This window comes from Ochotona curzoniae, unplaced genomic scaffold, assembly GCF_017591425.1.
Source record: "Ochotona curzoniae isolate NIBS_2020 unplaced genomic scaffold, NIBS_Ocur_1.0 contig_2688, whole genome shotgun sequence".
Classification (NCBI taxonomy): Eukaryota; Metazoa; Chordata; class Mammalia; order Lagomorpha; family Ochotonidae; genus Ochotona; species Ochotona curzoniae.
In genome coordinates, this window is record NW_024465553.1 from 4,398,817 (window position 1) to 4,425,227 (window position 26,411).

At 46.4% G+C, this 26,411-nt stretch overlaps 1 protein-coding gene across 4 annotated transcripts in view; it reads right to left on the reverse strand.

Annotated features, from left to right (window-relative positions):
* The window catches only part of VRK1 (VRK serine/threonine kinase 1), a 65,248-nt gene that overhangs the window by 23,257 nt on the left and 15,580 nt on the right, over positions 1–26,411 (reverse strand). For 3 of the 4 annotated variants that reach the window (XM_040975084.1, XM_040975083.1, XM_040975082.1), the window contains exons 2-5: positions 15,800–15,964; positions 12,345–12,400; positions 4,646–4,715; positions 3,744–3,831 (exon numbers count right to left, since the gene is read on the reverse strand). In XM_040975084.1, the coding sequence (XP_040831018.1) occupies positions 3,744–3,831; positions 4,646–4,715; positions 12,345–12,400; positions 15,800–15,959 (374 nt within the window). In that variant the 5' untranslated portion in view covers positions 15,960–15,964. Of the gene's footprint in view, positions 1–3,743; positions 3,832–4,645; positions 4,716–12,344; positions 12,401–14,979; positions 15,134–15,799; positions 15,965–26,411 lie in introns of those variants that run through there. The other variant, XM_040975085.1, reaches the window with a different exon arrangement.

Genomic DNA, 26,411 nt, shown 5'->3' on the forward strand with positions numbered 1-26,411 from the left:
GAAGGGTACTGATTTCTTCGATGGTTTTCCAGGTTCCATCTTGGCTGACGCGATCATTGGATCGGTCCATGGGAACCAGGAGCCCATGCACCATTATCAGCGTATCTGACAGGGCTGAGCACGGAGTGAGCTGTCGGCCTGGGCGCTGTGCGCACCTCAGACACGTGCCACACACAACCCTTCCCGTGAGGTGCAGGCACTGCCATCATCCCATGAACACGACAGGTGGCTTCTCCTCTGGGATGTGGTGAAGCCAAGCTTTAGCCACACTGTGCCAGCAATACTGAAACAAACAGGGAGAATAATAACAAAAGCCCGCTTACATGCCGTGCCTTTATAATGAACTGCATTCCCACGGCCTGGCAGTCATGATGCCCTCCATTCTGGCGTCCCTGGCTCCAACTCTCGGCCCCAGCTCCCTACTCCAGCTCCCTACCAACTGGCTAACAGCAGTGCCGGTCAAGGAACCAGCTTCCTGCCACTTACAGGCCAGACCTGGGCTGCCATCTTCAACCTTAGCCTGGCCCTGGCCACAGTGGGCACTCGGGGAGTCAACCAGCAAACAGGAACTCCTCATACGTGTGTCCCTGTGTGTACGTGTGCTGGTGTCGATGCATCTCCATTTTTCCAATAAATGGCAAAATGCCAAGTGAAATATTCAGGATTCAAACTCATAAATATGTACAATTATGTGTTATTACAAAGTGTTTTAAATCTAGAATTCTGACTCTGAACTTGAGGAAATTGAGAAATCATCTAAAGATCTTTCAATAAATAAAATGTTTACAGTTCTGGTCAGCCAAGCAATTAGTTTGCAGTAAAATGTGTTAATGTGTTAGTGCATGTTAAATGTCCCCACTCTCTAAGATTTGCATATCAGAAGACATCAGAACACATGGTACACGTTTGCTTTTACAAACGGCGTGTCATTTTAATAACAATAATGCAGACAACACACACGCCCTGCAGAGAGCAGCAGAGGGGAGTAAGGTAGCTGCTCGACTCCGCGCGGCCCACAGCCACATCCCAGGGAGCACTCCGCGCGGCCCACAGCCACATCCCAGGGAGCACTCCCCACGGCCCACAGCCACATCCCAGGGAGCACTCCCCACGGCCCACAGCCACATCCCAGGGAGCACTCCCCACGGCCCACAGCCACATCCCAGGGAGCACTCTCCACGGCCCACAGCCACATCCCAGGGAGCACTCCCCACGGCCCACAGCCACATCCCAGGGAGCACTCCCCACGGCCCACAGCCACATCCCAGGGAGCACTCTCCACGGCCCACAGCCACATCCCAGGGAGCACTCTCCGTCTGCATCCACATCACCCCACCACTATTCCAAACAAGCCCCTCATCCATCCCATCAACTAAAGCAAAAGCCCATAAGTTGCATAGAAACTGTTCCCACACTACCATTGCGCAGTAAAACAAAAGTTATTTCTGAATTACTCCTCTCAAGTAAAACCCGGAACTGTACATATTTTCTGGGAACATGGATAAAATGATGCAAGAAATGAGAAAATATAAATCAGTAAAAATAACATAAGAATGCTAATATTTTTACAATCTTAACACTGTATTTATTAATTTAAACGAGTTAGACAGAGATTTCCAATGGGGAGGGGAACAGAGCATTCTTATATCCTATTTCTCTCTCAAAGACTTATAATGACTTTTTAAGAGCTTCCACTGAAAAAGTGTATCAATGCCTCATACACTGATTATTTTGAAGAACACATTTTTTTTTTAAGATTTACTTATTTTTATTGGAAAGACAGATTTACAGAGAGAAGGAGAGACAGAAAGATCTCTCATCTGCTGGTTCACTCCCCAAATCCAAAAGCAGGAGCCAGGAGCTTCTTCCAGGTCTCCAAGGTGTCTGGCCTTGGAACAGCAGTACATTAGCAGGGAGCTGGATGAGAAGTGGAGCAGAGCTGCCAGGAGACAAACCAGTACCCATATGGGATGCCAGCAGCTGCAGGCAGAGGATTAGCCAGTTCAGTCACATCCTAGAGCTTGAAGAACATATTTCTAACAACCTCATTTTATAAATGAAATGGGCTGAGTGTTAAGCTCACCACCAGTCAGCAGTGAGTAGAGACTGGCAATTGTGTCTAGTTCCAGCTGGCACTCCAGGGTACCTCTGATCCACCCCAAGAAGCTAACTTTGAAGTTATGTTCAGCAGACACCTTAAAGTCAGCCTACAGTCAGCTCTTAGGCCCTGCTCTCCTCACTGAGGCCACAGCACCAGCTCCTCTGCCACCAACACACACAGAAGTTCTGACTCTTATCCTAAGAACACGCTTGGAGGGGCTGGCACACAGTTAGGCGCTGCCTTGCACACCAGCATAACACATCACAGGGCTGATGTGAGCTGACTGCTCGCTCCCTCCAGCTGTGAGGACAGCAGACAATGGCCCATGTGCTTGGACCCCTGCCACCCATGTGGGAGCCCAGGGAGCATTTCCTGGCCCAGCCCAGGCAACTGCAGATATCTGGCACATGGAAAAGTACATGGATGACTTCTCGCTCTCTGTCACTCTGCCTTTCAAAGAATGACTACATGCGGTAACATGTGCCAGCAGCCTGTGAGAAGCCCCAGGAACTGCACCACTGTTCCCAAACAGAAGCGATCCACAAAGCAACTCATAACCATGATGGGGAAACTGAGTCAAAAAGAAGCCACTCACACGTCACAAGCATTTTAAGGGGCAAAGCACGGATCTGAAACCAGGCAACCTGGTTGTTGGAAACTTCCTCCAACAAAATCAGATACAACAAAACAAAGTGTGCAAAGAAATGTGCAAACCCCAAGTAAGCATCACTGGCTGCCTATCCCATCACCCGACCTTTCTGTGCTCTAACAGGAAACCATCCCACTCCAGGGCATTCACGCTTCACCGAACCAATCTCTGGGGTCACTTCACCTGGTCATTGACTGGTCTGAGAAATAGCACTCGAAGTTGGACTGGGACACAGTGGGCTAAGCCTCTGCCTGCGATGCTGGTATCACACTGTGCTGGTTTGAGTCCTGACTGCTCCAGCTCCAATCCAGCTCCCTGCTAATGCCCCTGACAGCAATGGAAGTTGGTGCAACTGCTTGGGCGCCAAGTGACAGCCCTGGATGAAGCTCCTGGCCCTGAATTCGTCTGGCCTGGCCCCAACCATTACAGCCGATTGGAGAGTAAGCCAGCACATGAAAGACAGATCTCACTCTAAGACTGCCTTTAAAAACACACAAATAAAATTTTAGAGAAAAAAAAAATAATAAAAACAGCACTGATAAAATTCTAACCAAGACAACACCAGGAAGCCTGCCATAGAATTCCGGGGAAAGGTTCCCTTGCCAGCAAAATCGAACTCCCAAGAGGTGGTCCTGCCTCCTGCCTCTCTCTGGGTACTAGGACATATGTGCCAGAGGAGGAGGGCAAGGGGGCAAGAGGACACAAGCGGGAGCCTAGGGTTCTCCTGTGTATCATGCCTGAAGGGCAGGAAAGAAAAACAGACCTTGTCCTACCTGCCAGCAGGCTCTGCTCTGGTGCTGCTGCCGAGAGGCGCCCCTCCCAGCAGGGCGGGCACGAGGGAGAGGGCACTTCGCTCGTCTGGGTCTCCTGCACACGCCACAGGGCCCGGCCCAGAGCGAGCGACGCTCCGAGCTTTCAGTAAGTAACTCTTGACTAAACCAACCATACAGAGAATGCTCAAAAAAATAAGAAGAAAAACTCTGCAGTTTTTACCTTTTTCCATTTTTATCGTGTAGACCAGACCCCCAATACTTAGGAACACCCAGGTACTTCAGTTTATGGGCACGAATCCATTTCTGAACTACAAATCAAAACAGATGCTGGTGACCTCGGGTGTCATGCACAAATAACAATTGCTTCAACAACGCTCTAAACATAATGTACTTCTATATGCAACAAGATTTCACTTGTACTTATTTTTAAAAAGGCAATATACAATAAAGGCATAACCAACAAAAGTATTTTACAGTCCAAGCATATCTTAACCTTCAAAATTGTTATCCTGCCCTCAACATCATCCTAAAAATGAAAAATCTGCCGAGAGTTTTGAAAACTCAAAATCAAAATCACATAACTGCAATTGCAGCTCATCTTTCCAATGACCTCAACATACAGAGGCTTTCACAGCGTTTCTGTTTTATCCCGATCTGTGGGGTTTCTCCCCTCCAGCCAAGGAAGTCAGTCCCTGGGGCAGGAGCCCTCCTCGGCGCTCCGACTCAGCTGAAGCACAGGCCGGAGCCACAAAGGGCCCACAGGGAGACTTCCCTTCCACTGCCTCAGTTACGCCTTCCCCCACGGTCACGGGCTCCAGAACTCGGAAAAACTCTTAAGGAGATTGGGACCTCTCTGACCACACACCAATGGATCAGGTTAACTCTCAGATTGACATTTTCACAGTCACTTGTTAGCATGATTCTATGCAACAATTCAGGTGAAATCTTGTCACAACAAACCCATCCAGAGGTCAGAATGCCCTCATACAACTCTCATTATTTATAAAGCAAAAATAACAAGGGGGTCACAAGATAAAATGCTTATTATTACTCTTGGGATAAACAAAACAACACACATTTGTCTCTTTACAGCTATAAGTATATGCATACTGTATTTCTTACTTTGCTCTGGCTTAGCAGCTCGTTGGTAGAACTTTAATTCAGTAAAAAGAGGTCCATTGTCACTGGGTTCCTTAAAATATAAGAGTTAATTAGTACTGGCAATACTGAGTTATTTTCAGTGAGCCTCCAAAATAGACTAACAAATCAACTTTTCCTCCCAAACAACATAATTCTGATAACTTAATTTTATAACTGTGTTAAAGATTAAGTCAAAACCCTTAGACATGTTTCAGATATTCTCAGAATAGTCCATAAGCCTTATATTTCTCTCAAGTTCTATTTCTATAAGTGATAAATTATACAAAAATCAGACATACAGCTCAGTCTTTGCACAAGTTTAAGAAAACCTTTAAGCTAATTTTCATCTTTATTAAGCTTTCCCTTAAGCAAAGATCAGCAACCATGTTAAGTGTATCACCAAGGGGCTACACGGTATTTCTGAGATTTAATAAAATTTCCATATCCGACTTAACCAATTAGTGGCAAAGCCCCACTTCTTTCCTGTTTCTCATGACAGTTCTGTCTAGAGAAGCCGACCTCCCCACAGAGGGGGGTCCTGGGGAGAGCAGCCTCATTTACTGCCCCCTCACCTCCTGGACTCACTGCATGGTTTCAGACCACACAGCACAGGGCCTTACTTCCCACGTGGGAACTTCATGCTAAGCTCCAGTTGGAGCTTCATAACAGAGTCTCCCACCACCTTTACTGCTCTACTTTCACTTCATGGTTAAGGAATGGTAACAATTAAAATGGTTTGTGAAGAAGCATGCATTCACAAAAAGGTACTAGCATAAACAACAACAAAAAATAATAGTATGTTAGAATTTTACTTTATTGAGTATATACAGACAGGCAGGAAACATCCTGGAATTCTGTGGACTTTCTAAACAGCAAACTTATCAGATTATCACTGTTAGTATTTTATATTTGGTATTTTGTGTTGGATATTATCTTGCTTACTGGGATTCAGAAATTATAAGCAGTAAAAACTAAAGAAAGCAGCAGCTGACAGATCTAAGCCAACCTTAGAGCTGCCTTTCTTTGAGGCAGTACAGGCAGAAGTTATTGGACAGAATCGCTAAGCAGCTGAGGTTCAGGACTCAGACACTCAGCAGGTGAACTGGTAACGCCATGGTCTAAGTGGGAACACTCTTAGGAAAATAACACAGTTTTCAGCTACTAGGGATGCCTTTTGCAAATACTTAAAATACATCCTTTTTTTCATTCTAGATGCCCTCGGTTGTCGCAGAGGCAACTCCTGAGGATTAGATAATGCCTCTCTCACCAACTGTCTCCTCCCAGGTGAGCGTTTCTCGTGAAGCCTGGCGAGCCAGCCCGCAGTCAGGCACCATGTAGCCTCACACGGGCACGAGACAGAGCCCACACAGAACCTGCAAACAAGCCTGCCTTACGGGCCCAGGTGACCACCCTGCAGGAGACAGGCACAGCTCAGGAACCAGGAGCTGACCATCGTCCTGAAGTGGGAGGGCCAGACCTTGCCTTCTGCTTCGGGCCACGACCTACAGTTCTCTTCCTGGCAGTAGAGGAACCCAAAGACACTGCGCTTCTTCCCAGCCAGGGGCTGAGGACAGAGCCTCTGCAGCAGGCACAGCACCAATGAAGCAAGGAGAGGAACAAACTGTGCTAAGGGACCTCCAAGGGCTAGCGCTTCAGAAGAGCTCATTAATAACTCCAGCTTTGAGAAGGTGCTCCTAAGACAAATCCTGGCTTAGTATCCTCTGTATAAAATTCTGATTTATTCAGCCTCAACCTATGTCATATCAACTTTAATTTTCAAGTTTTCCTTCAGGCAATAATTTATTAGACTTATAATAATGAGAATCAACCATATAAATCAGACTATTATAATGAAAGCCTCACTACAATGAAGGCTTTTTCAGCTCATTTCATACTTTTTCTAATCCAATAAGCTTCCATTATAACAAAATAAAGGAGTCACTCGCTTGGCATCACACTCTAGTCAGAGCTAGCTACTTCTGTTGAAGAAAAATACCTTAACTTATAACTAAATTTTATTAACATATTTCAAATCTAAAATACTTTGCCAACTCTATGATAGTCAAGATTTAGAAAAGAAATTGGGACTGACATTTTAACTGGAATATCACTAAACGTTTCTTTAAGATTTCTAAGTGTCAAAATGAAGACGACAACAGAAAAAAAACTAAAATGTGACACATTTCAATGGCGCTATCTAAAAGTAACTGGCTGCCATTTAAAAATAAGCTGCACAAAGTTTCTCCTTTCTAGCAAGAAAATTGTGATATATGAATTGAAAATTCAGGTAATTTCTTAAAACAACAGGAAGAAAATCAAATGTTAGTCTGGAAACCTCTTTCCAGACTGTAGCAGCTCACACTGTAAACAGACCACGCACAAGGCGCAGTTAGGACGCGCAGCCCAGCACTGCTGACTTCCACCTGCACTGCTGCTACCGACGGAACCAAGAGTGCGTGCCACTCGAACAAACATCGTCGCTTAGCAAGGAAACACAAGAGCTGATTTTCTTCTTCTCCCACTGTCAATTTAGCTGTTTCTTTCAGTACATTTACTTTCTTGAAACAAACACAGAAGTGTCGCTCCGTTACCTAGACAGAGTTTACCACCCCCGGTAAAGCAGCAGCGTAATTCCACAGCAGCTCCTGCAGGTCAAGAGTTCCACCCAAGACAACACCAGAACCCACCGACACCTGTCCAGCCATCTTTTCTGAATACCTACGCTTTAACGTCCTCTTAGTGCCATGTGTAAGAAGTCTGCAGGGTAACTAACTACCTGGAGCTCTTTCACAGACACCTACGCCATCAGCAACAGCCAAGCCTGTCGACAAGCCTTCCTCATCGAGGCGGAAACCCACAGAAGCCCAGGCTACCGGCACATCTGTCCTCAAGGACACGCACGTGAATGCACACCTGTAACACGGAAGGTGCACCGTGCCAGCTTCTGCAGGGTTTCTCAGCCCCGACACACGGAGAACGATGGGGCAGCTTGCCTGAAAAATGTCAGCACTCAGGTCCTCTCTCTGAAATCCTGACAGGACAGCACAATGACTGACACGTGTCCGGGAGTCTCATTTCATTTTAAGATCTAATTTCCCTTCATTTATCACCACTTGACAGGTTTTTTTTTTCCATTTGTCTGCAAATATTGCTCTCTAAAGATAAAATACATGCTCATTTAAAAACCTGGAAACAGCTGGTGTACTTTGTTCACATTCAGACACTTTACAAAAGTCTTCTTGCTTTCCAGGTCTGTGCCCCGTCAGCCATCAATTAGGACACGTCCCCAAAGAGGACCACGTGTTTGGAACAATGATCTTGAAGAGCCCCTGATGGTTAATGACCAAGCCTGTTCTCAACAAAGCAGGTGACACAAGTGGACAGCATCAGGAAGTTAAACGCAATGAACAATCACAATGAGAGCTTTTAAAATGCAGTACAAAATTATGATGAAGTATTCAAGAGAACAGATGAACATTTACAGTCTGAATGGAAAGCAAAGTTGCAGATAATATCCTAAATATCAAATAAGTTAAAATTAGTTAGGAAAATAAATTCAACACACAAAACGCTAAAAACTAGCGGCGTGAGAAAAACATTAACGGGTGAGGCTGCAAGCCCAGTGTGCTCGATGAATGCTGCAGGAGCTGCAGAGTTCAGGAAAGACAGATACCTAAAGCAACAGTTCCTAAAAAGACACAGTCAACTAACAGTTTGTGACGTTATTCCAGGATCAAAAACTACAATGCTGAAAAAACTATTGAAATATCAAATGCAAGAGAGGTACTTATCACTATCCTGACAACAAGAGGAGGAGAGATAAAGAATAATGGGAAGAAGAGCTAATGGAACAGAATTAAATCAGCAGTCAGGAGACGCAGAGGCAGGGATCGGCTTGGAAACAAGCGGCCTAGCCACGCAAGGTGCTGCCTTAGACATCCAAGGAACCTGGGCCTGTCCACTTCTGCTATTGACTGCAAGTGAAAGTGAAGTTACACTGAGAAATAGCTGAACTAGTGCTACTTATAATGCAGAATAACAAACAGCAGTCAACATGTGAACATATTTATATGAAACAAAACCATGGGATTATACACTAGTCCCACCGGTAAGACATGGCACAGCACGCCTCCCCTCCAACCCAGGGGACGGACACACAGTGCATCAGGTACAAAGGACTCAGACATCACCTCAAGACGACAGGGCGCCTCAAGGAGCCTCGCTCGCTTCTCAGACACAATCTTTTCAAGATCTTAAGAAATTAATCTTACCCACAGATTTTAATTTGTCATATCAAACACAAATACAGAGGCAGGCGTTTGGCCTGGCAGTTAAAACGATCACATTCCACATTGTGTGTGGGGATACCTAGTTCAACACCTGGCTCCAGCTCCTCTCTCCAACTTCTTGCTAAAGCAACCCATAGAAGCAGTGATGAAGGCTCAAGTAACTGGGTTCCCGCCACGCAGCCCAGAGACCTGAGAGGTCAGGCCCCGCCTGTCCCGCCCAGTCCCGCTGCTGGGGCCTCTATCTCCCACCTCTCTGTCTTTGCTTTTCTGCCTCTCAAATAACATCCATCCCTAAGCAATTGGGGAGGGATCCAGCCTGATGGTTAAGACACAGTCACCCACATCGGAGTACCAGATTTGATTCTTAGCTCTGACTCCCCGCATGCAGCTTTAATACCAATGCCAGGAGATCACAGCAACACTTCAAGGGACCAGGTTCCTGCCACCCACAGGGAGACCTGGACTGCAGCCCAGCTCAACCCCAGCCACTGGGGGCATTTAACGAGTGACTAGGATGGAAGCTTTCTGATCATCTCAAGTAAGCAAACAAAAAAAACTTGCTTAACTACCTTTGCAGAACAGACCTGCCATTACATGAAAAAGCATAATACCTCAGGACTAAGCAGAGTGTGTTAACACCATTAACTCAACACTAAGAGCAGTCACTGCACTGACACAGTAACAGAATAAAGGGAAAAACTTACAATCCATCTCAGAAGATGCTGAAAGCGCAACCTGGAAATGAACAGGCAATCTACAAACTAGGAGCAAATATTTACAGCACATGTATCTGAAAAAATCCGTATACAGAATAACTTTTACTGCTCAACTATAAAAAATAAAAGTTAAAGGGGACAAAAAGAGGGAAATAGGCAAAGATCAATAAAAGCTGCCACAAAGGAAAACATATGAATTACCAAGAAAATGCAGAAAACTTGCTCAAAATCACAAGCTGAGGCTGCAGGAAGCTACTGCTGCAAACCCTCGGCGAGACCCCACGCCCGCCAGCCCCGCCGCCGACGCTGGAGAAGGCGGCAACCAGCGCCTCGTGCGCGTGGCAGAGCTCTGCCAGCTCCTCACACACACACCTTCCCCCTCCACCAGCAATCCAGCTTCTAGGTATTCACACAAGACACAGAAATTCACACCCATAAAAGCACCTGGAAAAGCAGCCAAGGACGGCCCAAAACCTCAGGACCCTGCACCTGCATGGGAAACCTGGCTTCGAATCGGCTCAGCCCTGGCCGATGTGGTCACTTGGGGAGTGAATCATAGGACGGAAGACCATCTTCTCTGTGTCTCCTCCTCTCTGTATATCTGACTTTGCAATAAAAATAAACACATATTTAAAACAAACACTTGTGGGCCCAGCACGGTAGCCTAGCGGCTGAAGTCCTTGCCTTGAACATGCTGGGATCCCAAATGGGCAATAGTTCTAATTCCGGCAGTCCTGCTTCCCATCCAGCTCTCTGCCTGTGGTCTGAGAAAGCAGTCAGAGATGGCCCAAAACCTTGGACCCTGCACCCACATGGGAGACCTAGAAGAGGCTCCTGGCTCCTAGCTCCAGAGCGTCGCAACTTCAGCTGTTGCAGCCACTTGGGGAGTGAATCAACAGATGGAAGATCTTCCTCTGTCCCTCTCTCCCTGTATATCTGACATTCCAATAAAAATTTAAAAAAAAGAAAAACCGCCCTTTTTGCTCTCTCTCTCCCTCTCCTTGGTTCCTCTCCCCTGCTCTTCCTCCCTTCCCTCCCCTTCCCCTGTTCCTGCCCCACTCGGTTCTCTCTCTCTCTCTCTCTCTCTCTCTCTCTTGCTCTCTCTTGCTCTCTCTTGCTCTTGCTCTCTCCTTGGTTCCTCTCCCCTGCTCTCCCTCTCCTCCTTCTTACCTCCCTTCCCCCTCCTTCCCCTTCCCCTATTCCTGCCTCGCTGGAATAAACTTCCTAAGATAAAAAAAAAAAAAAAAAGAAAAACCTTGAGCCAGAATATGTATAGATATAATAACCCAAAATTAGAAGCAACTGAAATGTTACAAATAAATAAAACTGAACAAAGATAGACCAACATACGGATGAATGTTTAAAGCACCATGCTGAATATAAGTCAGAGAAACAACAGTACAGATTGCATAATACCACTTATTTAATATTCCACCAATACAAGTAACTAAACACAGCAAAAATTAAAAACATAAACTCCAAGCAGCAGGACCCGGAGTCTGGGCAGTCGGGTCTGAGCGGAAAAGAGGAGGCGGAAATGCCCAGGATCTCACGCTTCACATCTTGCACAGGTGTGTGCACTTGGCCGAGTTACTCCTGGAAGCAGTCATGCCTCAATTACAGAAAAGTTAAATAAATTAAGGTCAAGTTAAATAATCTTTTTTTGAAAACAGTAAAAGAAAACAAACTCATAATTTAATTCATAATTTAAATTGATGAGTTATGTAGCCATTAGCAAAAAAGCAGCTGTTAATTGTCAAACTAACATCTTGCTAGCTCATCTATTAAACAAAAACACGATCTTCACATGTACCGAGAAGGGGAGGACATTTCACACACTGGCAAACAAGCCGGCCAGGGCCAGCGAAGCGTCCACCTGCAGCGCGAGCGCTGGCTCGAGCCCCGGCTGCTCCACTGCCCATCCGGCGCCCTGTCAACGGGCTGGGAACGCAGCGGAGGATGGCCCACGTGCCGGGGCCCCTGCACCCGCACGGGAGACCCGTAGGGACCTGGCTCAGACAGACCCAGCTCCAGCCACTGCAGTCACCCGGGGAGTTGCCAAGTGAACAGAAGACCTCTCTCTCTCCAATTCTGCCTTTTAACTAAATCTTTTTTTTTTTTAAGTGTAACTAAAAAACCTAAAATATGTTTTAGTTTACCAATATAATTTGACCTCACTATTCAAAGTACACTTAATAATTTCAAACTGATTTCAACAATCAGCAGACCAACAAAGGTTCAAAAATAACAAAATTCATTTTACTAAATGCAAAGGTATGCAAATAAAACTAGAATTCAGAAGAAAAAAAAAAACTGGCCAAATTCAAGTCCAGAAGCAAACACAGACTATAATAAAAATGCGTTGTTAGTCTGATGTTGTGCGATGTAAGCGTACCAGGTCTCTCTGTGTGCAGAGGAGCCACCTCCCGTGGGCCGTGAGTGCAGCTCTGTGCATCGGTCACGCGTGCTCACGCCAGGGCCACTCCCCTTCTCTGAGCTTACTTCAAACTCTTAGAGCTACGTTCGTGTCTCATTAAATGCTTATGAGACACAATTAAAACTGCAATGCCTTATGGTTTAATTCCAGTTATTACGAAAGATGTTTTACAAAATAAATAGAAAATACAATCATGACTTCCACTGAGAAAAAAATTATTAGCTAAAATATTTTCTTACCACTTTCACAACACAGGGTGCATCACTGCCAACTGATTTTGAAGAATTTGTGTCAGCTGTTTAAAAAAAGTGAAACTATTATCAGAAAAAGTAAGCTTAATATAAACATAAGTTAATTTTTAGAATTGCATTTCTATAATTCCTGAATGCATTTTAGTTACTCAATACATGTTTTAGGATATCATCACAATATATTTCATCAAATTTAAACTTTGTTGTTCATGATTTAACAATCTGAAATTCAAATACATCTTACAAATCCTAGCTTCTCAATTTGATCATCAATTAAGTATAGCAAACTCTGAGTTTAAAAAGTTAGAGATTTCTTTAATTCAAAAGTCCTCACTTTGATATGCTAATGTAAATTATAAAATTCTCCACAGGATGATGAATGATGCAATTTCTTAAATTTAACAAACTTCAGAATCCTTTTGAGGAGGATTATCTGGAGAGTAAAAAGAGAAGGCTCAAGTTTCAAAACACACCAGTTTGACAAAAATTTCATCTAGAATAAGTAGTTCAAGTTATTAGCATTAGGATGTCTAACTACCATGCAGAATAATTTTAAAGTGGCAGTCACTCATTTCATGCAAACAAAGAAACACAGCTGTGCTACAATTCTGAGATGGCACGGTGGTGTAGCCCATTAAACCACTGCCTGTGACATAAGCATCCCAAATGGGCGCTGGTTTGAATCTGGGCTGCTCCACTCTGACCCAACTCCCTGTTACTGTGCCTAGGGAAGCAGCAGAGGATGGTCCTTGGTCACCCACATGGGAGACCTGGAAGAAGCTCCTGGCCCAGCCTGGCTGGCATGAGGTCATCTGGGGAATGAATCAGCAGATGGAAGATCAATCTGTCTCTCAGACACCTTTCTGAGGAGGCAGGGATGGAGGGAGGAAGCAGGGAGGGAGGAAGAAAAGTCTACCAAATACCCACTAGCTTCTAGCAGACAATAATTTTTGCAGAGTTTTGTCTGTTTGTTTTTACCACTTATCTATCCTAAAGGCAGAAACAGAGGGAAAGAGATCGTCTATCTACTATTGCCCAGATAGGTGCAACAGCCAGGCACCAGTCCAGGCCGGTGGAGAGGTCTGTGCTCCTTACAGTCGGCCCAGGGAAAGTCATTCCATCACTGAATTAGTAATAACGCAGCTTTGAAAGGAAAACTGTATCCCAATAACTCTGCACAATTCAAACAGGGAGGCGTGGGGGAGGGGGCAGTCTCCGTCATTCATCCCAACAGTCCATCCTGCCAGGCCCTAGAAGCAACGGGGCAGGCCTCATCAAGAAGCACACACTCGCTTGGGAAGAAAGACAAGTAATGTTGATGCAGTGTGGAAAGTATTGCAGAAGGGTAAACACAACGCTATAAACGTATACTGGCTGCCCTAAACGCATTTTTGGGAAAATGAAGAAAAGGAAGCACCCTATAAACTCAAGATCTCAGAGGAACTCTCATGCACTGCTGGCAAGAACGAAAATTGTACAGTTGCTTCGGAAAACGTTAGAGAGGTTCCTCCCACAACCGGAAATCCCTCCAACATTAATCTAGCGATCTCATTACTAGGTACATGCAAAGCACAGGAAACCACTAGATGCCTACCTCCACTCCCATGGATACTGCACACTAGTCCCAACAGCCGAGCTATGCAGTCAGTCAGCTGTCTACTGAAGGATGAATGGGTAAAGGAAATGAGGTATGTACACACACCGGGATATTATTCAGGCATAAAAAAATAATGAAACTGTGTCATCTGCACCAACACAAAACTAGAGGGCATAATATTGAGTGAATAGGAAGACAAAATATCTCGCAGCATCACTTAGACATGGAAGTGTACAACAGCCACTTCCTTTTATTTACTTTTTTTTTTTAGATTTATCTATTTTTATTGGAAAGGTAAATTTACAGAGAGGAGGAGGAGACAGAAAGATCTTCCATCTGCTGGTTCAATCTCCAAATGGTTGCATTGGCCACAGCTAAGCTGATCTGTAGCCAGGAGCCAAGAGCCGCCTCTTCCAGGTCTCCACGCAGGTGCAGGGGCCCAAGACTTTGGGCCATCCTCCACTGCTTTCCCAGGCCACAAATCGCAAGTTGGATGGGAACTAGAGCAGCCGGGACATGAACTGGTACCCATATGAAACCTTGATGCTTGCAAGGTGAGGATTTAGCCACTGAATTATATGCTAGGCCCAGAAGGAATAACTTTTAATTTCTATATCACAGCAGGATAACCATGACAACAATTTAGATTTCAAAATGTCTAGAAGAGAAGATTTTCAATGTTTCCACTACAAAGAACAGCAGATATCTGGGATGCCTGCAGCGTCAGCAACCCACGTGAGTGCTGGCTTCGTCCCCACTGCTTCCCCTCAGGTCCAGTTCCCTGTGATGACCTGAGAAAGCAGCAAAGGATGGCCCCAGGCCTCAGGCCCCTGCACCCACATTAGAGACCTGAAAGAAGCTCCTGGCTCCCAGCTTCGCACCGCCCCAGCCCTGGCAGTGGTGGCCATTTGCAGGGTGAACCACTGGATGGAAGATCGCTCTGTCTTTCCCGCCATTTTCCTATAACTCTTTCAAGTAAAATAAATAAATCTGTTTTAAGAATCTTAAAATAAAAGCGTAACTTCCCCATTTCTCCCTTGAGAGGAATGCCATGCTCTCAGATAACCCCCTTCTGATCACAGGCCAGGACTGAGCGATGCTGTCACCTTCGGGCCTGCATGTGGCACCTCCGAGCTGCAGGCACCAGTTCATGGTCAGGATTCAGGGAACAGGTCCTAAGCTACAAAGACACAGAAGTCAAGAGAGAAGGAACTGGAAGGCTCAACGACATCAGAGAGATAGCACAAAATGAAAAGTAAGCCACGAAAGGAAAGCTAGCTGTAATACCTGCAAGGTAACCGAGAACAGGAGGGAAGCAGGGTGAGACCACCGGGGAAGACGAACACCGTCCTGCAAGACTGCACAGGCAACTTTCACGGGAGGAAACAAACAGCATCGCCGCTTAACCAGTCCTCTTAACAGCGTCATCAGCACACAGAGATACACTGTAGAATAAACACTCCCAAGGCAGAGGCCACAGGCCGCCAGGAGGCAAGCATAAAATAAAGCACTGTCTCACAAAGACAGTTCAAGAGGCTCCAGGTCAGTCCTGGAGGAGGGGAGCGGAGGGGACAGATACGTTGCTTTCTTTGGATCTCAAAAGCGCCCAATTCTATGGAATATCTTACAACCTAGAGGTAAAGCTGCGGTGCTCAGGAAGGACACCAGAGGTATTTTCACTCCTGTACCTTGAGTCACCCAGAACCATTCACGTTCACGTCAGACGCGCTGTTGCTGAATCACACAGGTCACCGCAGGTCACCAGAAGCAGCTTGCAGCGGCGCTAACCATGTTGGTAAGAAAGCGTGTAACTCTACAAGGACAAGTGGAGTGGCCACGTACTCACCAAGATAGATGCACCCAAAGCCACCCTGGCCAATGGGCAGTCCTAGTTTCCATTCCTTCTTGGACAAGTCAGTCATGACCTCCCCAGCTGCAAACTGTTCTGCGAGACGCCTTTTGGCAGGGCCCTGTCTTCCAGCCTGAGCGGCTTTCACACGAGGCATTTCCACTGCAATGAGAAACAAAGCAAACTCACAACCTTGCAAGGGTTCCAAGGGAAGCTCTGTGTAAGAGACACAGCCCAAACGCCCACCCATTCCTTACACAAACAGTGTCTGCTCATTCTGATTTATAACAGTTCAAATCCTATCTGATTATCTCCTTACTTTGGAGACAATAAATAAAATGATCTAAGCAATTATTTCCAAGAAAATAATTTAGTTTTGCAGTGGCATGATAACATCTGTGACTAAAAATGCTTATTTTAACACAGGGCTCAGCAGGAGCATCCCTTGTGCACACAGGTTCAAGCCCTGGACGCTCTTCCTTCAATCCAGCTCCCTGCTAACAGTCAGGCGAGCAGCAGACGATACCCAAGGCGTTGAGCTCTTGCACCTATGTGGCAGGCCCAGGAGAAGCCAGGAGAGACCCAACACTGTATCGGCCCAGGTCCAGCTGTTGTAGCCACTTGGGAAGTAAGCCAGCTGATAGAAAAATCAATCTCTGTCTCTCTGTAGATCTGACTTTCCAATTAAAAAAAAAAAAAAAACTATAAGTTTCTGGACCCGGTGCAGTAACCTAGTGGCTAAAGTCCTCCCGTTGCACATGCCACGATCCCATATGGGCGTTGGTTCTAATCCTGACAGCCCTGCTTCCCATCCATCTCTCTGCTTGTGGCCTGGGAAAGCAGCTGAGGACGGCCCAAGGCCCCTGCACCAACATGGGAGACCCAGAAGAAGGTGCAGGTTCCTGGCTTCGGATTGGCATGCCTCTGGCCATTGTGGTCACTTGGGGAGTGAATCGTCAGACAGAAGATCTTCCTCTGTCTCTTCCCCTGACTTTCCAATAAAAATAAAAAATAAATCTTTTAAAAATAATAACTTTTAAAAAATATTTTATTTATTTGAAAGTCAGGGTTTTAGAAGAGGAAGATGGAGGGGAAGGGGAGGATGGGGAGGGAGAGAGAGGGAGAGAGAGAGAGGGAGAGAGAGAGAGGGAGAGAGAGAGAAAAGAGAGGCTGAATCCCTATGCACTAGTCAATTACTCCAGTAACTAACAACTGCAGCCGGATCCGGCCAAAGGCGGATGAGGAACTTCCCTGCAGCCCCGCAGGGACCCAGGCCTACGTTCACAGTCTGCCCAGGATCCCGAGCAGCAGCGGGACTCACACTGACCCCCTACGACACCAGCGCTGCAGCCAGCGGCTGAGCCTGTTCTACCACAAGGCTAACTGCTATGGCTCAAAGCTTTTCTCTTTCTGGAACCCAAAAGTTACCGGGCAATCTCTCATGTCTTTCTGTTATTCCTTTCAAGAAAGGTCCAAAAACCTAGCATATTTTAAGTGAAAAGTCTGGCTCAATATATATTGTGGTCAATACAAAAGTGTTTTTCATCCAAATAAAGCTGCTGGCTTTCCTTTCCAGTTTATTCTTGTAGCCCACTAATTGAAACTAATGGTAATGATTAATTAAGACTTGGACTGACTTCTTTCCCAAAATCAGCCCCCAGAGGCTGGTCAATTTTCTCCTAAGTCACCCATGCCACGCCACCGAGTGCCCCAGGACTGGAAGACGGTGGCAAGGACAGGGCAGCGCTCCAGGCCCCAGCCTGACACACACTCTATAAAAAATCCATCATGCTGTACACGCAGGATTTATTTCAATCTATTTTATTTATTTTTTAAAAAGTGGTGTAACAGTCAAGGTCCATGGAAGAAATAGAAAATATACAAGTGGGGCCAGCGTGATGGCATGACAGGCTAATCCTCCACCTCTGGTGCCAGCATCTCATACAGGTGCCGATTCAGGTCCTGGCTGCTCCATTTCCCATGCAGCTCCCTGCTAAGAGCCTCGGAAAACAGCAGAGGACGGCGAGGCCTTGGGCCCCTGCTCCCGCAAGAAAGACGCACAAGTTCCTGGCTCCTGGCTTCAGCTGCTGCAGCCATCTGGGAAATGAAACAGCATGTGGAAGAGCTCTCTCTCCTTAACTCTACTTCCCAAGTAAAAACACAATCCTTAAATACAACTGATTTAAACACAATAATTTATTTTTCTTTTCTTCTTTTTTCTTAAGATATCCCACCCACTGCTTCACTACCTGAATGGCCGCAACAGCCAGGGCTGGGCCAGGCTGACCAGAAGCTCCATCGGGTCTTCCATGTCAGCAGCAGGGCCCAAACACTTTGAACCATCTACCCCTGTCTTTGCATCAGCAGAGTGCTAGACTGCAACCAGAGCAGCCAGGACTCAAACCAGCACTCCACTATGGGAAGCCAGCAAACAAACAGCACCTTGACCCACTGCACCACAACCCCAGAAGAATCTCACACAAGTCACTAACAGTGGTCAGCTACTAACAGAGGAGAGACAAGGAATCCAAGACGAGCACATGCAAGAAGCAGGAAAGGGAGCCCACAGAAGGAATTCTCGACAAGTCGCAGCCTACAGAGTAGGTGACAAGGCAGTCTGCAAAGAACTGGAGGCTTGGAGCGCCCCCCCAGGAACCCACCCATTGAGACAAGTGGAAGCAAGAAGCTCTCTACTGCATACCAAAGAAATCCACAGGGGAGTACCCACAGCGCACAGCCACACCTTAAGAATTAAGAACTGCAAATAAACCTGCCATATGACCCAGCTATCCCGCTCCAAAAGCAATGAAAACTGCATATGAGAAGGGGATCTGTAATCCTATTCTTTTTTTTTAAAGATTTATTTTTATTATTTTTTTCATTGGAAAGGCGGATATACAGAGAGGAGAGACAGAGAGGAAGATCTTCCGTCCGATGATTCACTCCCCAAGTGAGCGCAACGGGCCGATACTATGCCGATCCGAAGCCAGGAGCCTCTTCCGGGTCTCCCACGCGGGTGCAGGGTCCCAAAGCTTTGGGCTGTCCTCGACTGCTTTCCCAGGCCACAGGCAGGGAGCTGGAAGGGAGGCGGGGCTGCCGGGATTAGAACCGGCGCCCATATGGGATCCCGGGCGTGCTAGGCGAGGACTTAACCACTTGCGCCACCGCGCCGGGCCCTGTAATCCTATTCTTACAGCAACACAATCTACAATAGCAAAGACATGGAAACAATCCAGATGCCCGTTCAAAGAGGAGTGGATAAAGAAATACGGTACATCTACTCCATGGAATATTACTCAGCCATTAAAAAGAATGAAATTGTACCATTTGCAAATAGATGGTCCCAACTAGAGACCATTATGCTTAGTAAAATAAGTCAATCCCAAAAAGACAAATTCCGTATGTTCTCTCTGAGATAAGGCAGCCTTCATCCAAATTGTAAGATCAGTAACCCTCTCTGTACTGTTTTTGCTGCATTCCGTGTGTTCCGATGTTTTATTTTCATTTCTTCCAAACAGTTTCATTTCTCTTGTCGAATTCATTGCTGGCTTGTGGATCACATGCTGGCATCATTTTACCCAAGACAACCCACCCCAACAAGCAAGCAAACCCTCTGCAGCAGTGAAAGAAGCGCCTTCCCCTGCTGTGTCTGCAGCAAGCCTTTCTCACCTGTGCAAACCTAAAACGATCCTGAAAAAGGAAGATGTTTACCAGCTCAAGCAGCTCAGAGCATCGAAGCCAACAGACCGCTCAGGCGTACAAGGTGAGACCATCACAGCTCCTGCCAACACCTACTATTCTCTCCAAGGCGCTGTGTCTGTGTAGCCCTAAGGGTCCCAGTAGGGTGTTACTGGGAGGTGGTAGAAAACTTAGGGGCAGGAGGAGCCTAAAAAGAAGGTGTCAGAACTTTAGGGGCCAGTGCCCTTGGGTGGTCATTTTCTTGAGACCCCTGAGTGCTCCAAGAGCATTACTGAAGAGGAGCCAGCCAGCCCCTCCCACTCTCCCTCTGCTCCTGGCTCCATCAGGGAGAATCGGGCATCCCTCAGGGAGCCTGCACCACAGCATCTGGCTTTGCTGGCTCCTGCAGCCACCCAAGTCACAGAAGGGTCACTGGTGGGGGAAGCCCAGCCAGCCCTCAGGGTCCCTCTCTGCACCCCCTTCTCCCCAAGGTGAGACCTTCCCAGCGTTACACAGTCTTCTGGTTTCTGAGAATACAGAATCTGTGTCACTTCCCCTCGCTGCCTTTCAAGCAATTTCTGAAAAGAACTACTCTAAACCATTAAGTCCCTGCTCAAAAAAAAAAAGCATACCCACAAGTACCCACCTTAGTAAGCTGGTGAGTGCTCTGCAGAGCTAACAATACCAACTTCAACTGAACAATTTTAGGACTTTTTTTTTCGTTTTACAATTTTTAGGATTTTACAATGGCTAGAACTTTTTCAACAATTTTAAGTTTCTTTTAATAATGAAACCAATACTACAAGTTTCCACTGACGAATGCCCTGGAGGTCACAAACCTTACACGCAAATCTTGGTGCTGCGCTTCAGCCCACTTCGCTCAAATCCGCTGCTCTAGTCACCAATGCGACAGAGAGGATTCAAAGCCAAGTTTTATCATCACATAATCTGTTACTTAACCTGACCACTTCCTTTCCCCTTTGATACGAAATGAAATGCAGATGCAACTGAAAAGCACATCAAGATGCAAATCAATACTGCCCTTCGCTGGAACCACTCACTGGTATATTCCGTATTAGCATATTCCCCAAAATTTAATTGTAAACAGAGTAATTATGGTACTGAAGTTATTAAATACACAAAGCAAGCTTCAAACTATACATATTCAAATAGAACTTCAGTGGCAGATCAACTTTTATATCTGAAACAATACCCTAATTAATAGTCAGCTCTGATGATAAAATGTTCCTCTGTTTTTCAGATAACATTCCAAAAAAGTTCTGTTATGAATATTAAAATAAAGTTTTGTGAATAGATTTTTAAATTTCAATAGCTATATTTATCACAATATGGTACTGTATTTAGACAACTGGCATTTTTGAAGTCCTGGATTCAAGTTTGGATTTTTTTTTTCTAATCTTCTGCTGAAGAGAGGAAAAAACTTGAATGGATTACAACAATGACCCCCCTTGCTCACTGAACGCTACAAATTCACCACTCCCAAGCCGGGAAATCGCAAAGCAGGAAGCTGATTATGAACTGCATGACCAGTGACCGAGTTCACCCTGAGACAGGCATCCGCTTCCACGGCTTTTGGTCCTTCTTCTCTAGCTATGTCTTACAGTATCAGAAACCCACTGTCAAGGATAACTGGGCAAACAGCAGTGCTGACCTCCCCACGTTATCTCCACCCCTTGAGAGTAAAGCCTTTCTCACATACCACCCACGCATTCATTTGAAGTCCTTCCCACATCAAAGGCCTCCGAGGTCAGCACTGCCCGTCTCTCACTGTACGTAATAAATGTTCCCCACTGGTCACGGCTCCTTGAAACCAGAACTGGCACTATTCATTGCACTTGAGAGACGGTCCATTTGTACAAGGCTTTTTAACCCAAGTACCTGCTGTCTTCCTGAAGCTCACCACATGCCACGTAGCGGCAGTGCATGTTGTCAGTCCTTTCAAAACGCCGGCAACCACACTCCCCCGCCACCACGTCGACCACCCACTCCTCGCAGCTGTAACTGCCCTTCCTAACTCAGGATTCCCAACAGCCGCCCTCTCCTCGCATGGAGAGAACATGCAAGCTGCACTGAGGAATTCCTGCACCTTCCCAAGCCCCAAACTACCAGCCACACTCTGCCCAGTGTGACAGCCAACCTCACTTCCTTCCGCCAATTTCCACGTTGAACCTCCCCTACCAGGGCCGCTCCCCTACCCCCTGAGAACACAACATCACACATCCTTGCACAGGCCTTCAGCTCACCCCCCGCCCACCACCAGTCTCTAACACCAAGACCCCATCCCCACGCTCCTGCAGAGAATCAGCGACCTCCCTGGGAAACCCAGCTGACGCTTCGATGGCCTCATCTGCCTGCTCAGCAGTACTCCATACTGACTTGAAATATTCTGACTTGAAATATTCCCTTTCTTCTGTCTTCACGAGGCAATTATTACTTGAATTTCATTTTGCCATTTAGACCACTCACAGCTCCCAAGAATCAGAAGATCATACAATGAGCTATAATTCAATTTTTCAAGAAGTCTGTTCCACTTTGATGGACAGTTTTCCACAGCTGACATGCAAGCTACATACACTTCCACAGTTTACACTAAAATGAATTTTACTGTAAAAAAAAGTTTTTGAAAATTAAGACAGGAGGGCCCGGCGGCATGGCCTAGCGGCTAAAGTCTTCACCTTGAACACACCGGGATCCTCATATGGGCGCCGGTTCTAATCCCGGCAGCTCCGCCTCCCTTCCAGCTCCCTGCTTGGGACCTGGGAAAGCAGCTGAGGATGGCCCAAAGCTTTGGGACCCTGCACCTGCGTGGGAGACCCAGAAGAAGTTCCTGGTTCCTGACTTTGGACTGGCACAGCACCGGCCATTACGCTCACTTGGGGAGTGAATCATCAGACGGAAGATCTTCCTCTCTGTCTCTCCTCCTCTCTGTATATCTGACTTTGTAATAAAAAAATAAATAAATCTTAAAAAAAAAAAAGAAAATTCAGACAGGAGTGCAACTAAGAATGAAAATGCCTGTTGGGCTTGGGTCCTTCGCAGGGGTGGGAACAGCCAGCCCACAGGCCTTATCAGCCCTGCACAGTCATTTGGTGTGGCCTCGTCAAGGCAACCACAGGTGGGATGCAAAATCTAGTCAAACTGTAACAGGCTAATTTTATTTATTTACTTAAAAGGCAGAATTACAGACACAGTGGGAGAGACACAGAGTCCTCCCGTTTGCTGGCTCACTAATCCAAACAGCTGCAGTGGCTGAGCCAGGTCGGGCCCGGCGTCCGCATGACTGATGGAGGCCCAAGCCTGTTGGCCATCTTCTCCTTCCCCAAGCACACTGCAGAGCGCTGGGCTGTAAGTGGAGCAGCTCCTACAGGACGTGGGCACCGCACGCAGTGCTTGTTTCACTGCACCATGATCCCAGCCCTAACAGGCTAATTTTTAAGTGAATAATTTCGTATGACCCATGAATGACGCTACTCAACCTAAATGGCCCTAGGCAGAAAAAAGGTTTCCTGCCCCTAAGTTTGAGAGATGTCAAGAAAAGAGTGGAAAGTCTCAGAAATGCATCTGCACGGCCTGTTCAGAGCAGCCCAGAGGAAGAAACAACCTCAACAGACAACACAACAAACAAAATGGGGGATGCACAGCCCTGGACTGTCACCACTTAGGAAGGAGATTCTGACACGCTACGACATGGATACACCCAAGTCAGTCACAAAAGACCACACTGAAGGACTCTGCCTCCATGAAGTTTCTGACACCAAATTCAGAGAACAAGAAAACAGTGACTGCCGGCGGCTGGAGCGAAGGGGCACTGGTGCCCAACAGTCCTCACACACTGGCACACGTGCCTACCACAACGTGATATACTTAATACAAACTGCACGCTTACAACAGTCACGGTACAACTTAAAGATAACTGCTGCTAGACACACAGGCAAGGCACAACTGCAACCAAAATAATGCCAGCATTGCGTCTGCTGACCATGGTTAACCCATCCACCCAACACACAGATTGAGAGTGTTCTAGAGTGCGACTTCTCAAAAGTTGTTCTTATGGATGTGCATTACATAAACCTACTAGCAGTCACAGTAATAAACATCAACTGGTTTTATGAAGAATGACATGGCTTGCTCATCTAATCATTTAAAAATACTTATTGAAAATCTACCATGTGTCCAGAATTGTTCTAGGCACTTGCTGCATATCACAGAACAAAACAAGTGCCCAGGATCTGGGCATTTATACCAGCAGGAAAAGAATAAAAACAAATGTAACAGGTACATTTCTAATAGTTAAAGCAAGGTACAGCACAAAACGGCAGAGGGCACCTGCACTGTTCGTCACCATGGCCAAGGTCCACTTCATTCCGAAGCATTTGGTTCATCGGAATAGAGATCCAGAGGAGAGGGAAACGGTCGTGTGAGTATCTGGAACAGTCCAGGAAGGGAGGCAAATTGTGCAAAGATCCTGAGATAGAAGCATGCCTAGAAACCAGAGCAGACTGAGGGCAGCAGAACGGCATGCGGAGTGAGCTGGGAGAGTGGGGAAGTCAGAGGGACAACGCAGCAACACCTGGCCCGGGTAAGACGCTAGCCACACCTTCAGCAGAGCCCTGAGCACACCCGGCCCCGGGTAAGACGCCAGCCACACCTTCAGTAAAGTTGAAGGTCTCCAGGACTCTGCCTTCTGCAAAATGGGAAACATAATTCTATAAAGTTTTGGAATAAAAAGGATATTGTCTTACAATGCTTCAGCCAAAATAAAAATCATACTCTGAACATGTGAATCAACAAGAATTTTCCTAGGAATCTCTCACCAAAGTATTTACTTATGTTTTTTGATGACCCATATGTTGGTCCATTTTCAAAATACATTCCATCTATAAAAAAGTCACCTTCAAGTAGAAATGGGCTTACCATGGACCAAATGCTACTGTTAGAAGTAGAGGGCCTGGGCCTGGCACAATAGCCTAGGGGCTAAATACTCGCCTTACATGCACCAGGATCCCACATGGGCACTGGTTCCCGTTGCACCTGCCCCACTTCCCATCCAGCTCCCTGCTGTGGCCTGGGAAAACAGTAGAGGATGACCCAAAGCCTTGGGACCCTGCACCTCGTGGGAGACCCAGAAGAAGCCCTTGGCTCATGGCTTCGGAGTGGCTCAGCTCTGGCCATTGCGGCCACTTGGGGAGTGAACCAGCACTCCCCAAACTTTTTGTTTCTCCTACTGGAAATCTGCCTTTCTTAAAAAAAAAAAAAATCTTTAAAAGGGAGGGCCGTTGCCTCCTTTAACTTATTAGTAACTCTGGCAGTACCATAAAAGTGAATGGTTTACCACGGCCTGACAGAAAACAGGAAGACATTCATGACACACCACTTTTTACACTTAAAGTCCCACGGAACTTTGTTAATAGTGTACACTGCCTGCTTTGTTCCACAAATATTTATTGATGAGATATTGTGCCGGGAACCGCTCTAGAAGACAGGGACAGGGCAGCAAACAAAGCAGACAAAGCCTTGTCCTCATGCAATCTGTGTTTTATAACATTTTACAAACTGATAGAATCATACGTCCAACAGCGATAAGTGCTGAGGTGAAAAGGCGTCAAGGAGGTGCAGGGTGGTTTTAAAGACGGTGTGGGGGAGCTCAAGACCTGCAAGACAAGTGAGGACAGTCGGCCAGGCCAGTGCTGGGACCGAGAATAGCGCACCAGAGAAGCCCATCAGGGCCAAAAGGGCTTGGCTCGCTCCAAGAGGACCGAGCAGGCTGTGCGGACGGAGAAGGGGCAGGGAGAGCCCTGGCTGGATCACGGGGTGCAGCAGATGTCAGAGCCCAGGTCCCCCAAGACGACGCTGCCGACTGGGGGGGAGCGGAGACGTGCTGTGCTCTGACTTGCACAGGAGCTGGTGCGGGCAAGGTAGAAGAGCTCCTGCCATTAGACTGGTACTGTGAGGGGAATAGCACTGAGTGCATCCATCTTGATGCAATAAAAAGATTGGCAAATATTTCAAACACTACACTGACTTTCAGCCACTATCCCAAGAAGTGCAGAATAACTTGAGCTTTTTTTTTTTTTTGCACTTTACACACCCTCCCTCCCCCCAAGTGTGCAGTGCCAAGCAGAAACAATCGGTATTGTGACAGATGGTCTGGGAAGCCTGCTAATCATTTCTTACTCTAGATTTTCTAGGCTCTCTCTTCACAGCAATTTAGTTCACCAGGAAATTAAACACTTGAACTCATTTATTCCAAAGGCATTTATCAAATACCTCCAAAATATGTGCAGGAAACTGTGCTAGAGCTAGAAATTCAAAGATGAATAACACCCAGCCTCTGGTCTCAAAAGGTGCACTTAACTCCATGCCAAATACCATCCTATAATCGAGCTAATATTATCCCATCAGCTCCAAACAAGGATCAATAAAACATCTTCCAGGTAAAGAACGTTCCCAAATCCCTTGATAGAACTATTTATTAAAGACGATGAGGGCCTGGCACGTAGCTCAAGTCCTCGCCTTGCACATGCCAGGATCCCATATGGATGTCGATAAGTGTCCCGGCAGTGTCACTTCATGTCCTAACAGTCCTGCTTCCCATCCAGCTCCCTGCTTGTGGCCTGGGAAAGCAGTCGAGGACGGCCCAAAGCCTTGGGACCCTACACCCACGTGGGAGACCTGGAAGAAGCTCCTGACTCCTGGCTTCGGTTCGGTTCAGCTCAGCTCCAACCGTTGTGGCCACTTGCGGACTAAGCCAGTGGACAGAAGATCTTCCTCTCTGTCTCTCCTCCTCTCTGTATATCTGACTTTCCAATAAAAAATAAAATAAATAATTTTTTTAAAAGATGGTGAACCATAATAGACATCTACAAAAATTTTTTTTTAAAAGTACATCTTACAACGTAACTGCTAAGAG